This window comes from Metopolophium dirhodum, chromosome 1 (genome assembly GCF_019925205.1).
Source record: "Metopolophium dirhodum isolate CAU chromosome 1, ASM1992520v1, whole genome shotgun sequence".
Classification (NCBI taxonomy): Eukaryota; Metazoa; Arthropoda; class Insecta; order Hemiptera; family Aphididae; genus Metopolophium; species Metopolophium dirhodum.
This window is the reverse complement of record NC_083560.1, coordinates 60,006,867-60,027,269: the sequence shown is the minus strand read 5'-3', so window position 1 is coordinate 60,027,269 and position 20,403 is coordinate 60,006,867. Positions and strand designations below refer to the sequence as shown.

Genomic DNA, 20,403 nt, shown 5'->3' with positions numbered 1-20,403 from the left:
TGTTGCAATTAAAATTACTAGTCAAAATAATAAACGTAATCTATTGTTTTACAAAAAATGTCTATTGATATATTTTTTTTCAAGTATTTACCTGTGTTTTAGTCCCAAGACTATGATTTTATTTTAGTAATTTGTAAATATGTGGGGGGTTTGGATCCAAAAGGCTCTATGTAAATATTTTATAATTTTTTGATTACCAAATTTCTTCTCAATTAACTTATGAGATAATACAAATTCTGATTTAATTTAAAAGGTTTTGATAACTCATACGTCCAAATCAAATAATTATAAGCTGAAAAATATTTAAACACATTTAAATTGGCTTTTCTGAAAAATTTCAAATTTACTCGTACTATATTATAGTTTTTTGTACAATTATAAAGTTTTTTTTATTCCATTTAAAAAAAATAGTTCAGTCAATACTTATGATTGATTTAATGAACAAATCAATAATGAATAAGAGCAACTAAAAACAAGTCACTGGCAAGTAACTCTTCAATCATTCAAAAATGCAATCTGCAAATACTAAGCTCATATAAAGGGGAATTATGTGAAAACAGCTACCCTCACATCCAGCAGCTCCACAAAATAAAAATTCCTAAAAACATTTTTACTGTATATTTTGAATTGTACAAATACAATATTTTATTTTTTTACCTTTTAAACAAAATATATAATATAATAAATATTACATAGTACTGGTGTTTGAGGATACATGGTATAAGGCATTACAATTTATAACATGATTATGAAAAAATACAAAATAAATATGGTGAACATTATGGCATAAAGTAAATTGTTTTATTTATAAGTCTAGTGGAATAATAATAATAATAATTTCAAAATACACGGATATAAGTTTAATTGTTTTAATTTTTACAAAATAAAACTTATTTATATACATAAATTTTGTATTATTATTAAAGGTAGGTAAAAAAACAAGAAAAAACAATTTTATTGGTACATATTTTCAATTTGTCTTATATACACCTATAGGCTATAGTGAATAATAAAGAAAAATGTAAACAGTTAAATATTAATAAGTATTAGTAAAAAAATTATTATTATATTGAATACATAAAAAAAGTACTAACACAAAAATATCCAAATATTATTTCAGTCAATCATATAAAATATAAAATAAAACTAAGGCTAGAAAAATAATAATTATAACAAGTATGTAGGAAACAAAGTAAAAATTACACAAATACAAAGTGCAGTATTATTTTCTATTAGCCATATAGATAATACATAAAAACGCTATAGTCCACAACTTGTATTAATTTGAATGATATTACTATATTAGTATTATGTTGAATTATGAAAGTTTTGATTTATTTATTGTTACAATGGTTCTAAATATAAATTTTTTTACAACTTAAAAATTTAAAAAAACTATTATTTACCCTTGACGCACTTATTAAATAAAATCATAATATCAAACATTATATTTATTTAATAATGTAGAGCTTAAATAATAGCAATTGTGTAAATTGTATTATATACCTTAATTAAATTATTTTTACTATTAGCACTGTGGTAATAATTTTAATTCAGTCTATTATCAGTACAGAAGGCACATTTAAAAACTTGCACCTATTATCATAATATCTAGTTCATTCATTTAATAATAAACTATTCTTGTAAAATTAATGAAGTTCATTGACATAAAAATAATCCGGTTGGACTATAGTAAAGCTAAATGTATTCAACAATTGAATAAAATTTAAAAAAGATAATTCTGTTACACCAAATACTAACAGAAAGTTAATCATATTAATGTAAAATAAATGTACAGCCTTTAATAATTCACTTGCCAATACAGTAAAGTTTTATTATCAATTTAAATTAATTTGAGAAATAATCATCCCTTCACGTTTAGGCATAAAAATATTTGATAAATAATAATACCTAATTGTCTTATTTCTTTTTCTTTTTTTTATCTGGTTCTGAATAATTATCTATAGAATTTTTATTAGTACACAATACCGCTAAAAGTTTTCTATGGAGTTTTCTTTTAGCCAAATCCAAATCACTCATGTTCGATTCATTTTTAGGTGAATTAGATTCCAATAACTTAATTATGTCATCAATGTTTGCTTGACCATCTGAACACTGATGACGTAAGCTTCTTGATATAGCACGTCTTTGGTGATCCAACTGTGGAAAAAGATCTTTAGATACTTCTAACGCACTATTGGCAGCATTCATTTCAGCTCGTTGTATACTATGGCCAGTTGCCTGTGATAACCTCACACTTTTAAAGTAGACAGCTACTGTATATTTTCGACCATTGGTTGGTCCCATACATTCTATCACTTTATATACTGGTATATCTGGTTCCCCACCGTCTACTGATCGTAATGTTAAACAACACTGTTGTAGTTTAGATTTTGGATCATTCCAGTCTTGTTTCAGAATGAAATCATGTAAACGAGGAAAGAAACATACATTACAGAATGCTTGACAGAATGTAAGTCCTTTGTCAATATATAAAGCTCCAAGAAATGCTTCTAACAAATCAGCTCTATCTTTTGTTTTTAATTCGGCTTTTGGATTTGCATAAAGTGCATAACTAACCATACCTAAATCGTCACATACTACAGATTGAGTTCGATTGTTTACCAAAGAACTACGAAGGAGAGATAGGTGACCTTCGTGATGTTCTGGAAAAAATTTGTACAAATAGTCTGAAGCTATTAATTGCAGAACAGTATCCCCCAAAAACTCAAGTCGTTGATTTGAACCTAGTGTTAAATTTGTGAAACCCACACTTCTGTCAGTAAATGCTCTGGCTAATAATCTTATATGGGTAAATTTTATACCTATAGAGTCTTCAAAGTTTGTTAGTTTTTGAAGTAATGGTAATTTTTTAATCCATTTACGATCGCCTTCAGGTTCTTGTTGTTGTAAAGGATGTTTGGGGTAGTTAACCCAAATATCGAGATATTCTGGTGAATTCCTATAAAATGTTTTGCCAAACACACGATCAGCTACATCAATACCTCCATCTAAAAACAATGCACCCATCAAAGCTTCAAAACAATTAGCCATTGCATGCTTGAGCTCAGAATCATGACATAAATCTGAGCCATGAGCATATAGCATAAAATCATCTAGCTTTAAAGTCTTTGCCAAAACAGCCAGATGTTGATTTTGAACAATAGCCGCTCGAAATGTGGCTAATCCTCCTTCTTCAATGTCTGGAAACATATTAAATAAATGAATAGATGACACAAATTCAACAACAGCATCTCCCAAAAATTCTAAACGCTCATTGTGCATTATATTTGATTCCATTTCTGATTTCTTACCAAACCGTGACATTATATTAATTAATGTATTTATACCTCTTTTTCTTGTGTTCATATAATGAATACGCCTATCTCCATACTCAGGTTGTCTTATACCACAATTGGTAAGAGTATTTCTTGCATGATCAGGATTAGTACCAAAATTTTCTCTGTATGAAGGATGAGTTAGTGCCAGCTGAAGTAAATATTTGTTCTTAAATTTATATTCTATAGTATCTTCTAAGTATTCTAAAGATTTGTGGAATCTAAAATGGCATACAAGTACTGGTAAAAGCATGGCATGCTGAACAATATCACACATGAGTCCAGTTTTAAAAAATCCTTTACTAGAAACTGCAGCAGTCACTCCACGTTTCATTTTATTATGGGATCTCATTTCTTGTAAAGCTCTTTCTTTGATTTCCAGTTTTCTTTTATCTTCAAATGATGGTTTGGGCATATTTGCTAGAAGATGTCTAAATTTTACATAATCACGCCAGCCCTTTTGATAATCTGGATTACCAGCATAACTAAGTTGAGGTGGTCGAATACCAAAATGTACTAAAACTGGATAGCCATTGTTTACTTTTTTTTCAGTAGCTTCATTTACAGTATCTCTATCTAGCTGATCAACACGTATTGAATAAGGTTTAGTTCCAGGGTTTGTAACTATCATGCCTTTATATTCGTCTACTATATTTTGCCATTCATTCATAGGCATATTTTTTAAATCAGACAAAGAGCTCTCTTCAAAAAGTGATTTGTTGCTCTTTAAAAGATATTTGAGAACTTCATTCATAGAAAGCACTTCTTTGCCGTTATCAGACAAATCTTTTACAAAGCGAGGCATGAAATGAAATTGAGGACATCCATTTTTATTACCTACACCATGCAAGTCTAAATCAACCAATTCCAAAATGTCTTTAAACAAATAATCATAAAATAATTGCAACTCCTTCACTATAAAGTTATCTGGAATCTTTTCTTCAACATATAATATTGCATAATTAGTGTTGAAACGAATAACTTTACATGTAGGTAAAATTGGAATAGGATAGTGTGATAGTAATGAGAAACCTTCAAAAGTATATTTATTTTCGTTACATTCAATAACTGTAGGACACTTCAGTAAAAAATTTGTTGGCGGAGTTATAGTAATTCTATAATGAAATAACTTGTCACTATTATTTGAATCTGGTAAACAAGGTTCAAAGGGACCTTCTCCAACATATATATTATGCCGTATACCAGATCTCTGTGATTTAACACTACATTTACACATTGGACCATCATTCATTTCTCCAAACTCATTATACCATAATTCCGAGTGAAGTCTGTCTGGATGTGAACATTTTCTATCCAGCTCTTTAAGTGTGGAATTTTCTTTTTCATCATCTTCATCCTCATCAGATGTACTAGAACCATTACCTGAACATACATGTTTACGAACATTAACATTAACCTTACGAGGTTTACAAAGAACTGGTTTATTTTCATTCATTTTAGAAACACGTTTTCCTAAGGTGTTTTCAAATTCATCACATATATCTAGTGCGATCTTATTTCCAAATGTAACTTCTGAATTGTGATCAGGTTTCTTATAATAAACATCTGATGGTGCTGATCTGCTCCACTTTTTCTTTTCATAGTCAATTATTTGTTGAATGGACATATTAGATAATTTTTTCATTTCAGACATTTCACTTGACATTTCTTCATTTGTTTTCATACCTCTAAAATTTCTATCTTTACTAATATTACGAGATTTTGGAGATGAAGAACGGTGAGAACGTTTTGATACACTTTGAGTATGGTTTGATGTTGATGAATGTTTTCTACTAGTATTTTTTACACCATTATTCAAAAACTTAGATGTTAAATCAAACCATTCATCTTTTTTTTTTGTTTCTTTTTCATCATTACATGCTTGGATACATGGATATTGTTCGTTATTTACTGCTGATTTATAAGTGTCAGGTTGGTTAACATGTAAGGGCATGTTAGATGTATATTTATCATTATAGTTCAAGATATTTGATGAAGATTGTATATATCCATTAGTAAATGTTTTTTTTGTTACCCCGGGTAATGATTCGTTATTGAAATATCCAGTTATCTGTGGTTGTTGAGGTTGAGGTATGTTACTATATGAGTACAATATTGAAGGTACATAATTACCATTGCTATAATTTGTAGTTAAGGAGCTTGTTGATGGAATCAAAGATCCATTAACATACGGCATATTTGTAGGCATCACATTGTATCCCATATTGAAATGTTCATTAACATTGCTATAAGGAAATGAAGTAGTTACATGTGTGCTATTATAGTAATTGTTTGTATCGATGTTTTTTACTTGCTGCATATTATATCCATTATTATTATAGAGACTTTGAGTGTAAGCCATTGCTTGGTTTTGTTGGTAATCAAATGAAGGCTGATACGAACCCTCCATTGTTATAAGATGATTATATGATGATGGTGTAATTCTATGCAAAGTATACTAATAATTTACCGCAGTCCTTTATAACAATTGAGCCTGAAAAAAATTTTTATAATAATAGATTAAAATTATTTGTAAAGGTATAGGCATTAAAATTAGTGTTTAATTGACATTTTTCATTCAATGCTGATATGAAATTATTTGACAGTAAAAAATGCCATAACTAATGACTCATTATTATTTCTTATTGCAATAACAAAAAATATATTTGATAATTTATATTCATTTTTTATAGATAGGTAGGTAGTTCTTAATTTTTTATAAAAATATACATAGTAAATTATGATTAATTTTTTTCGTAAATATGAGATAAAGATTAGTGAAATAATATACACATTTCAGTGACGTTTTAAACCTGTATGACTTCAATATTTTTAGTTACCAAAAATGCTAAAAAATGTTCCAAATAGTTTTTCTATTTACTATAAAAGTGTAATACTAGGTATTAAAAACTCATAATTTTTGAACGGTAACCTCTATTTTGAGTTGTAAATTCAGAAAATAAGTAAAAAAAACATTAACTTTAAATCATTATATTCTAATGACTTCAAAATTGTTTCTAAAGCCTATCTTAATGTTACTTGGATTCATATAAAATTCTATAAATGTTATAATACTTAAAAAAACATTTACAATTTAATTTTAAATGAAAACCGTCTCTTAATAATGTTTTTTAAAATTTTTTTGTACATGGAGAATGTTTAACTAACATAGTGAAATAATGGGCAAAAAAGGTGCTTTTTTATACTATGTAAATAGAATTAATGGGACGTAGAAAGATTTTTATACTTCAAGCTATAATAACGGCTTGATCAATGTGGGTAATATGAGCAATAAATAAATACAAATAAAAATGTATTAGTATTCTTCAACCCTTTATCATCCTACTAACAAGTACAAATGTTTTTCTTTTTTACAAAAAACTGTTGTTCTAAGTAAATTATAAAATAAGCCCTTTGATTACAGAATACAAAATTTTACAAATAAATGTATTTTCAATAAAATTAATTATTAAGAGGACATAAATTAGAGTGATTCGACCTCTGATGAAACTTGATAGTAAGAACATTATTTGTGTTTGTATGTGGTTTTTTACGATTATACTCAGTTTTTAAGTGAGTTATGAGCATTTTTAATTTACGTTACATTATAAACGATTAACTTGTTTAAAAATTAACCTATCATAAAAAAAACTAACATACTAACACAGATTATGTTCTGACCATAAGATTAAGTTTCATAATTCGAATCACTCTGACGCGGCGTATCAATGCATCAACATGCAACGCCTGACTTACAGTCTATTTTTAAATAGGTAGAAAATAAATAATAATATTAAAATTAGATTATTACATTAGATAATCCTATGATTGTATATTTGTTATATGCAACCGATTATAATTATGTTTTATTTTTAAAGCATTCGGGACATTTTATTAGATTATTACATGACGTAATTTTAGAATTATTTATTAAGTTTATATTCGATACATATAGCTTACACACTACACAGTGTATACTGAATAAGACATCAGTGTATTTGAGTGTTGTGTACTCGTGTGCGTCAACGTTAATTCGTCGTTTGCTTTTTAAAAAAATTGTTCTTGTTTGATTTATATTACTTAATTCTAATTCTAATAATTTCAATATTATAAGATTTTCAATCATTTACTGTATGGTGCATAAACAGATATTGTATAAAAAATCAATCTTTAGCTTATTTAATATATTTGTCACAACTAAAAAAATTGAGGAATAAATTCAATTTATTATTTGTCTAATGAGGAAAAAATTTACTACATTTTCAATAAAATGAGTTTTGAAATTTGTATAATAAGAAAAAAATTTTTATTTATTTATTATTACCTTTATTGAGTACTAATTACTTGATGAAAATAAACAAATAAACGTATCCCAAATCATTGCATTAAAGATGATTGAAACAAATTCATCTGTTCATTACTAAACACATCCTTTAATTTATATTTATGAAATGTAGGTAAGTAAAAGAAACATGATTATTCATTCACAAAGGTATGTAATATTAAAGTCATAAAGAAATTATTATGTTATCATTATAAATATAGTTGTTGAAGGTCTGTGATTAAACGTTTTCTTACATATTACATAAGGTACAAAAAAAATATTTGACATTATTCTTAAAACATTTTTAACTATTCAAAAGTTTGTATATATTATCTGTTTAGACGTTTAGAGCATACAATATAAAACGTATGTACGCGTATGTATTATATAGCTAATAGCTATATTATGTTATATGATACGAAAATATTTATATTTCATTTAAATAACCTCAGCATTTGTTGAAACAATTTTAGCCCATGTAAAAAAAATATTTGCCCCACTCTGCCCCCTGGAAAAAAATTCTAGTACCGTGCCTGTGAATAATATAATCACTAATTATTAATTAACATTAAAATTAATAAATACCTACATGTAATAATATACATTTAAGAGATCTATGACAATGCCTAATATAAAATAATTAAATGTTGATAAAAATATGAAATACTTCATACCTACTGTAAATTTTTTAAATCATTACTAACAATTTATCAGAATTTTGGAATTGAATTTCTTATTTGATAATATTTACCTACTGGTACCTAAAATATATAGCCCGGTGCCGATGCCATTTTTTCCTGAAAAATACGCTCTGCGGGAATAACGATACCGCCTTGTAAAATCAACCGAATTTCATAATTGTTTTTTTAATTGTTTGAGGGAAATATTCTACATCCTGCATCAATCTCTGTTTTTTAATATTTTATTCTCAAACTTTATAACATGTCTAAAAAAATACAAGATAAAAAGCATGTATTACAATTATTTGAAATAAAATACAAACTCAGAGATCGATGCGAGCTGTAGGAAGTCTCCTTCTGTCAGATAAAAAAATAGTCATCAAAATCTGACAATTCTACAAAGCTTGAGAGTTATTCCCGTAAAATCAATTTTTTCGATATAAAACACCCTATCAACCTCCCCCCCCCCTAAATAGGTATCGAGGTATCGGGTAGTAGATTAGTAGAAAAGTCTTAAAACTGAGGTGGCAACTAAAATATAAAATTTGATTTTCAAATTTTAAAGAATTGTGGAAAATTTGAAAAATTGGCACCGGGACCCTTAACATAATGTATATTATAATAATATAATATCTAACGTTAATTGAAACTAATCATATTAAGAGTTAGTAAATATACACTGTACATCATGGAGAATTACCAATTTAAAACGGTGGAGTATTGGAATATGTATTACCCTATACACCAGTTGAAATTGGTAAATCCTCATGGATAACTCTGTACACGCAAATCATTGTTTGTGAAAATACTTACACTCGCCATCTTCTTCCGATATTGGTGTAATCTGTACATTAGAAACGTAATTGAATCCATCCCGTAGGTTGTAGACAATTCTCAATGACAAAAACTTATTGACGAACAATATTAATGTTGAAATCAAATGTCGAGAAATGACAATGACAATAGTAATTGTACTTGCTAAACATGAGTTCGTAAATCGGTTAATCGCCACACCGAGTGATGATATCAGATATTCAGATGCGAGCTTCCACCAGCAGCTAGAGGCAGGTGCACTCGAATACTCGATAGCAGCAATAAATTAATATAAAGATAATTAATGCATAAATAAACAAATTACGTTAATTGTATTTCCGGAGGTCAGGACGTACCCAGCCGCGGGCCTCGATACATTAATATTTGATAATATTTTGTGGTACCATAGATTAATACAAAAAATGAAAATGTATACCAAATCGTTACAATCTGATCTTGATCTCGCTTCTAACATACGATTGTACAGTGTGATTCAACACAACAGCGCATTATTATTGTACACGGGCTGTGTTATCGCATTAGTTAGATTATTACGATTATTAATATTTAATAATAATAAAATTGATATCTCTATAAGGACCTATTTACTATTCGATGGTAATTTGATTTTGTTTTCTAAAAACAATTTTAAAATCCGATCATTAGTCATTACACTCATTACTCTCTGCCCTCTGGGTCATTTCAGAATAATATTTATGACTTTTGTTAAAGTCATAATTGAATATTATAATACGAGGTTTAAAAATTGAATACGTCCTAATAAATAAATTGGTACGATAAAGTAAAAAATATGTCAATATGAGCATGGTAAATTAAATTAATAAATTCATTAATTAATTTATTTATTATGAATATGAGTATATGACTTTAAATAGGTACTGAAAAATTTCATTATCAATTTGTAAATTAATAATGAAAATGTTTAAATTATGTATAATTCAGAACTATACATTTTCAATTGAAACGCATTATTATATTGTCTTATTTTATTTTAAATTGGTTAAAGGACTACCTATCTTACTTGCCAAATTAATTGTTCATGATTTGTTTTTTTTACCCAAAAATTTCACTTAGATTACACTAATTTATAATTGGTTTTACAAATTATTACAGTAATTTATAAATAAATATAATGGGTGAATTGTATAACTTAATTTTAAGGCTGTTTCAGTTGTTTAGTAGTTTACGATAAAATTATGAGTAACGATAGACATATTATAGGTATATAAGGTATGGAGGTACTAGAACTATATAGGTACAGGCTAAATTGAATAAATATCAACATTATATTCTTCAGCTAGGTACACTTAGTTTTCTAAAACAACATTTTGGAAAATAAATTGCTAAATGTAGATTACTAATTGAGTATAGGTACTATACTCTATAAAGATAGGCGTATATTGCAAATTATTATTTTTAAATTTCAAACAAACTCGTGTTATTTCATGAAAATTCAATAAAATGTGCTATATTTATTTGAATAGCATCTACTACTATGTAGGACGTAGGTATTGAGAAAATAAAGAAATATTGTAGATGTATGATCATAGATGGACTGGGTCATTTTGCTACTGTGAAATTGCATGGTGGTCGGGTGTCCTATTATTATATCTCCTACAAAATAATATAATAATATAATATAATATTATTATTGTTGACAATTTTTTTAGGACATTTTTTATTTAGAACATCTTGGGAGCTAGGGAACCAACGTGATTCACTCCGCTAAACTAAACCAAAAATATTTATTAGTCTAGAGCCTCAATTTTAAATTTTAAAGCACAGCGCATTATTTTTTGGTAATGCTTTTCAAGTACAAAATCCGTTTCATAAATCAGAGAACTGAAAACTCAAACTTTTCTTTTGCATTTCTTTAAAAAAAAATCAGTTTTGCTGTATGTTGAGCATTTAATTTAATTTTTAGGTAATTTTGTTAATTTGTAGTATGTATTTATATATTATAAACATTTTAAAATTAAACTTAATTGATAATTAAAAAAATGTAGTTCCTACCATATATCATATTTTGTTGTTTTGTCGATCGTACTATTTATAATTTCGATTCATCGCCACGTTGGTAACGTCTTTATATATTGTCTACATTGAGTCCGGGAGTCTTGTTAATCTTCAAAAATAAAAAATAAATTCTATTTAGTTCCGATATAATTTATTATAATCAAAAATTTGTTTATTGCATTTTAAAAACATGATTCGTTCAATAATCAAAATGCTAATCAGTCATGTTAAGTCTTTTTTAGTAATAGTTGCACCACAACAATGAACTTTTCTCTACAGAGAGTTACATAATAATTTAAAACTATATGTCGACGATAAACGATAATGATAATTCATAACAATTTTTTTGGTAAATACTAAATAGGTAGTACTAATAATTAGTAACAATTGACTTACTAAGCTAATACTGGTACCGAAACACCGTTTCGATCGTCGTAAACGATAAAATGTTTCCCTAAGAAAAAAACATTTAATTAAGCTATTAATTAACGAAAACCGACATCGAATTGTTCATAAATGATAAATATATAATATTTGTATAACGTTGAAGCCACGGCCTCGACGCATGGTAGTTTTATTAAACAAGAATTATAAATAGAAACAAATTAAGAATTTACTAAAAGAATAAAAAAAAGTATTTAAAATACCATTCAAATACATCAAAATAAAAAGTATTTGAATACATTTACTTAAATAATTTACGATACTGCAGGGTACTGCTTTAGAATACAAAACCAAAACTGTATGTTGTCATTCAAAATAATATGAAAAACTTAAAAATAATAAGGATAAAAAATACTAAACATTTTTAATTTGCCATAAACTGTTTCCATATGACCTACAACAATGATGATTAAGATTTAAGAGGACTCCAAATCCGCATGCGTTGTCTCCACGACTCCAACTTGCAAGTGCGTGATAGAAAATGTACGCTCAGTAGATCACGTTTAGCTCCGTTAGTTTAAAAATAGAATGAATCATCATCTGTGTTCGTATGATAGTTTCTTACGATAGTTCATACCTCAATTTATTAGCAATTTACGCGTATATATAATATAGCGTAAATGAAAAATGCTCATAACTCACTTAAAAACTGATCGTAAAAAACCATTATACGAACACAGATAATGTTCTTACCATCAAAATTTCATAATAGGTCGATTCACTCTAATCTTTAAGCTAACAGAACTGCTGAGCGTAAATTTGCTCTGATACGCACTTGTAAGACAGAGACAACACATGCGGGTGTGGCGTCCTCTCAAGAGTTAAGATCGCTTCAAGTACAACCAATTCCATATAGCTACGAATAAATAAAGCACAGCCAATGAAATAGTTGTAAATAGGTCTAATATCAGTTATCTACTTATTAAGCAATTCATTGTTCTTTAAATTATTGTGTAGCCGTGTAGGTCCCTATACAACTTACCTACCTAAGTGAAATGATAGATAGATAATCTGACTAATTATACTAAAAATGTTAAGTATGATCTAAGTACAGTATAAATAACAAAAGATTAATATTACATAAATTAAATTAGAAACTTAAAAATATTTATCTCCTACCTACCTATTTTCTATAATTAATAACCAAAAGTCAACAATTAATTTCAAAAAATCGAGGTTGTAGTAATAGGTATATAGGGCCGATTTTTTAAATTATAATGGGTCAAATGGGCTTCAGTTCGCCCTGGGTATAACTATCATAAAAATCATGAAATCATAAATGGTATACTCAGTATGTTCATACTTCCCAAGTTCCAATTGATATTCTTTTTAGAATTTTGATCCAGAGCGTCCGAAATTATTTTTATTATTATTGGTTTATTGCGATTTGCAAATGATCTTTTCGAATGATTTACTGTCATGCCGGCACAGTCCACGCAGCACGGGAATAATTCGATACGATCTGAGTTATTCAGAGACGCAGAAAGTCAGTTATTATATGACAAACGCCATAGGTAGGTAAATTAATACTTAAGGAATTTTTTTTTAGTAATTGTAGACTGGTGGGTTCTTTAGTTTTGAAAATAATTAAGTAAATCATACAACTGTCATAGGCGTTTCAAGACTTCGGTGACACTGGATACGAGTACGGTTTCGGAGAATGGAAACGGACTAATAATATACGTGTTATTGTGATTAACAATGTATTTTTATGAACGATAAATGTGATTGTGGACGAACAAATCCTCGCCCGGAAAATCATTAAGTTCGACACTGCCACTGGTTTCTCTAATAAGTAATAACACAGTCCAATAAAACGTTAACCGCGACGTATGGAACGAACCGAGTGACCGACGAGCGAGCTTTAGAGCTAACGCGATCAGTCAACGGATACGGATACGGGTACGGGAGACCGTGTTTGGTCGACCCAAAGAGTAGCCGTGTTCCGCCGGTGTCTGCACTGCGTCATTTTGTCGTCGCAGAGGGGGCTGTCGACGCGAGAGGGGGAAACCGCCCCCTTCCTCTTCGCCCCGCGACCGCTTCCCGGCGCACGGCCGCCACCGGTCGCGCCGAGTTGGCCAACGGCAGATGGTAGCGGAGAGTGGGGAGTAGGGACAGCGCCGCCGCCGCCGCCGAGGGTTTTTCGGTTTTGTGTTTTTTGCACCGTGGTTACGGATAGTATGATACGATCTGACATCTGACGCTTTCCGCGTACACGGGCACCATGTCGCACGGCAATGTTGTTCTCGCAGTGCCGTTCGCATGTTTATGATCCGTGAAAGTTCGTCGTGTTATGTTTTCAATCCGATGGGCTTGTAATATCGAAGAAATCACAAAATGGCGACAAGCGACGACGAACCGATGCACTTGTACGAGGTGTTCCAGAACTGCTTCAACAAGATCGCGAATAAACAACCAGGTTGGTGTCGTTACTTTATTGCCGCTGGGGCTAGAGGTGTTAAGCCGTACGGACTCGCTCGTCGTGTACCGGGCCGTTTTTTACTATTCATTTTTTGCTTTTTTTATCACCATTACATCGCCCCCCGACTTACTTTTCGTCGACCGACGCGATTTTGCACGTCCGCGCGTCGTCGTCGTCGACGAGTCCCGAAATAATTCCCGTATGCGGCCGCGTTTTGCGGCAACACGACTACGCTCGGTCCACGGCACGTCCAGCCTGGACGTGCCCCGAAATACTTTAACCCGATCATTTATCATTTACTAAGACTGTAAACGCTGGTCGAACGACGTATGTTGTGATGAGAATATTCGATTCGTCCGTTTCGTATTCACATGTTGGTTATGATTACAACACGCTCCTATTTTATAATATTGTACTCATATTGTCATTATTTTATTTCCGCGATTAACTCTATATACGATTGTGATGGTGAAAACGTATACCCAATATTAGGTTTGTATCGCACATCACTGTAATTATCATCTAATTATTGTTCTTGAAGTCCATACTTTTTAATTATGAAAGCAGTTCACAAACCTTTGTCGATTATATAATTTATATTCATTCCCATCGCTTAATATATTTAACCATGTTCATACCTAGGTTCATAACCATATTTATTATTGATTGTGACTTATAGCTACATTCATGTTACCTATCCATACAAATAATATTAGGTAACCCATTTATATTATTAATATTTAATTGTCAGATAAGTAGGTAGGTACATAATATTATTGAAATGCTTAGAAAAAAATTGATTAACAACATCATTAGGTGTTTAAATTTTTGTTACGTTCTTACTATTTTTTATTGTTTACCTATATTTAATTTAAATTAGGTATGTTGTAGGTATCTATTGTTAAAGAGTTTGCAAAATTCATCAGCATTTAGGTTTTGTGTTTCAAAATACATTTAATGTTACTGCAGTGTTATAATAATTTTACTAACAGTACAATATTGGCATGGTTAATTTTTTAAATTTTTTTAATACATATTTCTCTTCTTTTAAAAAAATTAAAAAACTACTTAAAATCAGTTATAATTTTAGATTTATTTTGGTAATTTATTGAAATATGTTTATTGGTAGGTGATCAAATAATTTATAAGTTTGGTTGAGTAAACTTAACCTTAAATATTTTGAATGTAACTTACGATATCCGGTTTCATGAAACAATATCTAATTACCTTATTAAATTATTAATTCCATAGATAAATATATACAATGTACCTAATGAGTTGGATAATGGATTCACCAATGTTTAATAGCCAATTCAGCTGTTACTACACAATCTTTAAAATCTTACTATTTATTATAACAATTAATTTAAAACTGGATTATTTGTTAATTGACCTATTATCAAGTTTAAATATAAAATCATTATTTTAATGATTTAAATATTTAATTGTAGGTACCTATGTTTATCATTAGAATGTATAATTTGTATCTAGTTAATTAAAATTGCTTATTAATTATTCCTTGTGTTTTTATTTCTGTTACAGAAAAATCTGGATTTCAGCCACCATATAATATAGAAAATGGAATGGTATGTTGATTTGTCACTTGTTACTTTGTACAACCTTTTTTGAATATTCTAGTAAAAACTTTTCAGTGACCCCCTTCATGTACTCCTCTTTCATGATTTTACCTTTTTTCCATTAATTATAATTACAAATTAATATTATTTGCAAGTTATTTCTAATTTATTTCAAATCTGAAATACTAAATAATATTTTCTTTAACTATTGGTTGGGGTACTTAACTATTTAGTTTTAATTGACAAATAAATAAAATACAAGAAGATCTGAAGATATAACAATTTTTTTTATTAAATATTGTTTTAGGCATATGGTAATAATTTTGCATCTGGCCCTGAAACTTTCAGCCCAGATTCTCCATATTTTCCATTTGGTAATACTCCACGTAAGCCTCTTCCAACAACTACTGCTGGTACTGCAGTTAAAAGAAAAAGAGAGGTAATAAATTGTTACATAAAATGTTAATATTTTTTTACCTAAGGAGTAGGTATTTTTAATTATAGGTACATATAAGTATACATTTTTATACCTACATCTTACTATTATTTCTAACTATTAATAGAAGCTATTAATCTGCTTATATACCAGTTAAAACTATTTATATTTTATATCTATTTGCATGAATATCCATAGTATATTTTGTTAATCTCATTTATCTGCATTACATTTATTTGTAAGTTTTAATTTTATATTTCATTTATGCTTTTTAGTCTTATTGTTTCAAAGTTTTTACGAAATAAAAATAAAAATACCTATTAATTTTCCTTTTATGCAAACTTTTTATATTTAGTCAATTTTATTTTATTGTTAGGTAATGTGGTCATAATATTAATTTTTTTTTAATTAAACTACAAAATATAGATAGTAAGTTTAGTAGTAATTGTAAAATTTGTAAATTATTTTTGTTGAAACAAAAACCTAATTTATTATATTTAAGAAGAATTAAGATATGTGTATTCATATTGAACTTGCTTTTTAGATCTAGTGGTTGTTTAGCTGGTTTATTTTTTATTAGTTTATATAATAATTATTATTGCATGTTATAAATAAGTAGATTTGTTTTTGAAATAATTTATTCATATCGATCGGTCTTATGTTACGAAGTTAACTATGAAAGATTAACCAATTTACACTTAATATTATAACGTTTGGTAGCCTAAAGGGGAAGCACACTGTTGTTCTGTAAATTAGAAACAATAAATAATAAGTTAAAAATACTTAAAATTCAGATTTGAGATAGAGCTGAATATTTAAGATTGCGAAAATTGTATGAATCACCCCACCCTACTTCTTAGAGCTTAGATGATACTACAGTACTTATGTGGTAATAAATAAGAATGAACAGTTAAACGGAAATAGTTTTAAAAAATAATTAACAAATTACATTCATTTTGCGTTTTTTTGCCGATATACGATTTGTCTGAAGTGTGAACATTTAGTAAAGGAAAATGTTCGTAAAAAATGTTAACGTTAAAAACTTTGTTTCCATAGGTAGGTAATAAATTTCTAACACTACATTTAAATTTTAAATAATTTTTAAAAGTACCTAAAACATATTTTTAATTCAATACACATTCATGGGTTACATAATTACTGATCACCATTTGTTACACCTCGTGATATAAATGATAATATTAGATTCAATTTTACCAAATTATAACTTATACAATATGGAGTTTTCTTAAAAATTAAAATTTTTATATAAATTATATAAATTATTAAATTATTAATTTCGTTTTGATAAAAAGTATTCAAAGCATTTAAAAATTCGAGTGAATGATATTAAATTGTTTATACATTCATTATCGAAGTATTTACATCAATGACATATGAATGTTTAAAATTGTCTTAGACGAAATGTTGTCTCGTCTAACGTACAACAGGAAATTCACGTTCAGTTTTTACTAATCAGATTCAATTTTGTTTTGTTAATTTTAATATTAGAGTTAATTGGACCAACTAAAATATAAGATTAACCGTGTTTACACGTAATTTTTTTACCATATTTTAATTTTTAATCGATTTATGAGCATTTAAAAATATATAATATATTACACCATTATAACTTAAAAATTGAAGGGTTGACTCGTAAAAAACACAGATAATGTTCTTATTTTTAACTTGTAAGTTTGATAGTATAGGTCAATTTACTCTTTATATTTAAGCCATCAACCCAAAATTGGTTCTGCTGAACGCAAATTTGGTATATTGTTCGTTTGTTTGCTAGATGGCAACAACAAATGCGGGTTTCACATCCTTCTTAGGCAATTTAAAGTAGGTACTAAAATATTTGAGATTGTAAGTTTCAACTATAAAGAAATGAAAATGTTAATTTACGTTTTTTGAAATATACCTAATTTAAATTTATTACAACATTTTTGTATCAAAAAAAATACTTAAAATTAAAATTCAATTTCCTAACAAAAATGTTAAAGTTTTAAAATCTTAAACTTCCTCTATAATTGATATTTTCAAAATTTAAATCCTGACTGCGGCGAAGACAAAACCTCTGTTCCGTAATGCCGAAACCATTCTGATCAATTTTTACTAATTTTAGTTTGTCTAAAATCAATCAACATAATGTAATAGTATTGGTATTTAACCATTTACATTGTTTGTTTAATTGTGTAACAATGTGACATAATTCAATTATCTTAATTATCTTTATTTCGTATTTTTTTTTTTAAACTAATAAGTAATAACCTTAGTAGTTGATGTTGTATCAAGAATAATAATCAAAAATTGTATACACCTACTTCCGATATATTTTTTCAAAGTCATTGCACGTCGATAAAATCATAAATTATATACAGATTACCGAGTACAAATTTAAAAAATGTTCAGTGCACTATTTGTTGCCTATATTTTATGTCCATGCGCACCATAGAAAATTTTGGTTCAGTAGAATCAACTCTGTGTTATTAGTTTAAGTATTAGAGTGAATTCTCTTATTATCAAACTTCAAGTTAAAAACATTATCTGTGTTTGTGCTTGTGTTAGCTTTTTTTTTGATATTTACATTTTAAAGCGAGATATAAGCATTTTTAAATTGTAATAATTTACATACTCATATAACTTGTAAAAAAGTGTATAAACAAACCCACATTTAAACACAGATAATGTTCTGAATTTTAAGTTTGTAATAATAGGTAAATTTACTCTTAATACCAATGCTATTGCAAAATATATAACAAAACATTCTTCTTTAGTTGTTTGTAATTTTTCTAAAAACAGAGGTATTCGCGCTCCGCTGTATAGTAGGTGTCGAAGTACCTACCTTGTAATTAAGTAGACCACTGTAACTAATAGAAATATTAAATTTGAATGAATTCAATGACAAAAAATTGTATATGATTAATAACGATTTCGATTGAAAACGGTATTTCAGCCTATAATTATGTTTACAAAATAATTCGCAATTTTGACAATATTTTAAATTAAAACGCCTTTAAAAAAAATTGTGACTAAGTATTTTCCATAATTTTAATTTATGTACGAAAAACGTATGAGAAACCTTGTCTTAAATTTCCATTAATTATAACACAAATTTTATCATATATCTACCTAAGTCGAACATTTAAATTGTCCATAAATATTTCAATCAGAATAAAATATTTTGAAAATGTGATCATGTCTTAAAAATGCATAGATATATAAACATTTGTGAACATTTTAAATCTACGGTTATTATTTATTAAAATTACAACAAAAAAACGAAATCGATTTTGCCTAAAACAGGTTTTGCGTAATTTTTTTTTTCACGATTATTTTGAACAATACTGAGAAATTTTACTTTTAACCCAAACTATAGCTTCAGTTTTCTACCAGAAACTGTAGAAACATCTCTCAAAATCGAAGATCAGAGTTGTTCCGCTCAGAATTTAAAATATAAACTTTACCATTGAATAGCATCATAATTCGTTACTATACATATTTTACCGCATCCATCGAGCATCGTCTATTTGATAGACTAATATTTATAGCTAGCGCTGTTCTGATCTGTATCTACCTTTATAAATTAGGTTTTGTAGGAAACAATATGAAAAAATTCATGGCTAAACATTTGGCAATATTATTTGTTTGACGTCTTTAAATTTTACTTGAATTTTATAGGATACAAAAATATTTACTAAACATTTAAATTATAAATTATAATAATAATTTATATTGAAAAGTAGGTAATAGTTTAATATTGAAAATATTGTATCATATCACTCAGTTTAATATTTAATTTTATTATTTACAGAGTATAGACTCGCCACCAGCAGAGCCATCCGAAGTTGAAGTCCCCCATCATTGGGTAAGATTTTTACTATTTTAGTTCATATTGTTAATTATTTGTAATTTGTGTTTCTATACAAAAACTAAAACAATCGAAAATAGTAGAACAAAAATACACGCATATCTTATTATTTTTTATATGATAGATAATAATACAATATAATATGCTTCTTTGTATCCCAATATACATTTTTGATATACCTGGTCTTGCACCTTTCATTTTAGATACCTTTTGAGGTTTAAGATTATTTTTTAGTGGTTTAAACAATATTATACTCCGCGCGCATGTATGTAGTGTGCTGTTGTGTGTTATTGTGTAGAATTGATCACGATTTTTTCTAGTGTTATTCTTAAACCTTGCGAAATTATCGGATTTGTTATAAATTATAATTATTATTATAACTTAATATGTTGGCATAAATAAATGTATATATATTTTATATTTTGTTTTTTGATATTAAATAATAAATATATTTCATTTTTTGA

General features: G+C 27.9%; 2 protein-coding genes across 4 annotated transcripts in view; one reads left to right on the top strand and one right to left on the bottom strand.

The window, feature by feature from the left end:
- Positions 1-414: 414 nt before the first annotated feature.
- LOC132936588 (ribonuclease 3) lies at positions 415-13,481 on the bottom strand. Of its 3 annotated transcripts, XM_061003329.1 has the most exons (3): positions 13,239-13,481; positions 11,190-11,301; positions 416-5,832 (listed from the first exon to the last, which is right to left on the bottom strand). In XM_061003329.1, the coding sequence occupies exon 3, from the start codon at positions 5,746-5,748 to the stop codon at positions 1,921-1,923; it is 3,828 nt and encodes a 1,275-aa protein (XP_060859312.1). In that variant the 5' UTR covers positions 5,749-5,832; positions 11,190-11,301; positions 13,239-13,481; the 3' UTR covers positions 416-1,920. The 3 variants fall into 3 exon arrangements, with proteins under 3 accessions (XP_060859313.1, XP_060859312.1, XP_060859311.1); XM_061003330.1 differs by lacking the exons at positions 11,190-11,301; positions 13,239-13,481 and having other exon boundaries at positions 415-5,584; positions 5,650-5,813; XM_061003328.1 differs by lacking the exons at positions 11,190-11,301; positions 13,239-13,481 and adding an exon at positions 9,156-9,935 and having other exon boundaries at positions 417-5,832.
- A 254-nt stretch (positions 13,482-13,735) lies between these two features.
- Positions 13,736-20,403, top strand: part of LOC132936589 (transcription factor 12) — a 31,685-nt gene continuing 25,017 nt past the window's right edge. The window contains exons 1-4 of the mRNA XM_061003337.1: positions 13,736-14,055; positions 15,601-15,644; positions 15,943-16,074; positions 19,883-19,936. Of these exons, the coding sequence (XP_060859320.1) occupies positions 13,974-14,055; positions 15,601-15,644; positions 15,943-16,074; positions 19,883-19,936 (312 nt within the window). The 5' untranslated portion in view covers positions 13,736-13,973. The remainder of the gene's footprint in view (positions 14,056-15,600; positions 15,645-15,942; positions 16,075-19,882; positions 19,937-20,403) is intronic.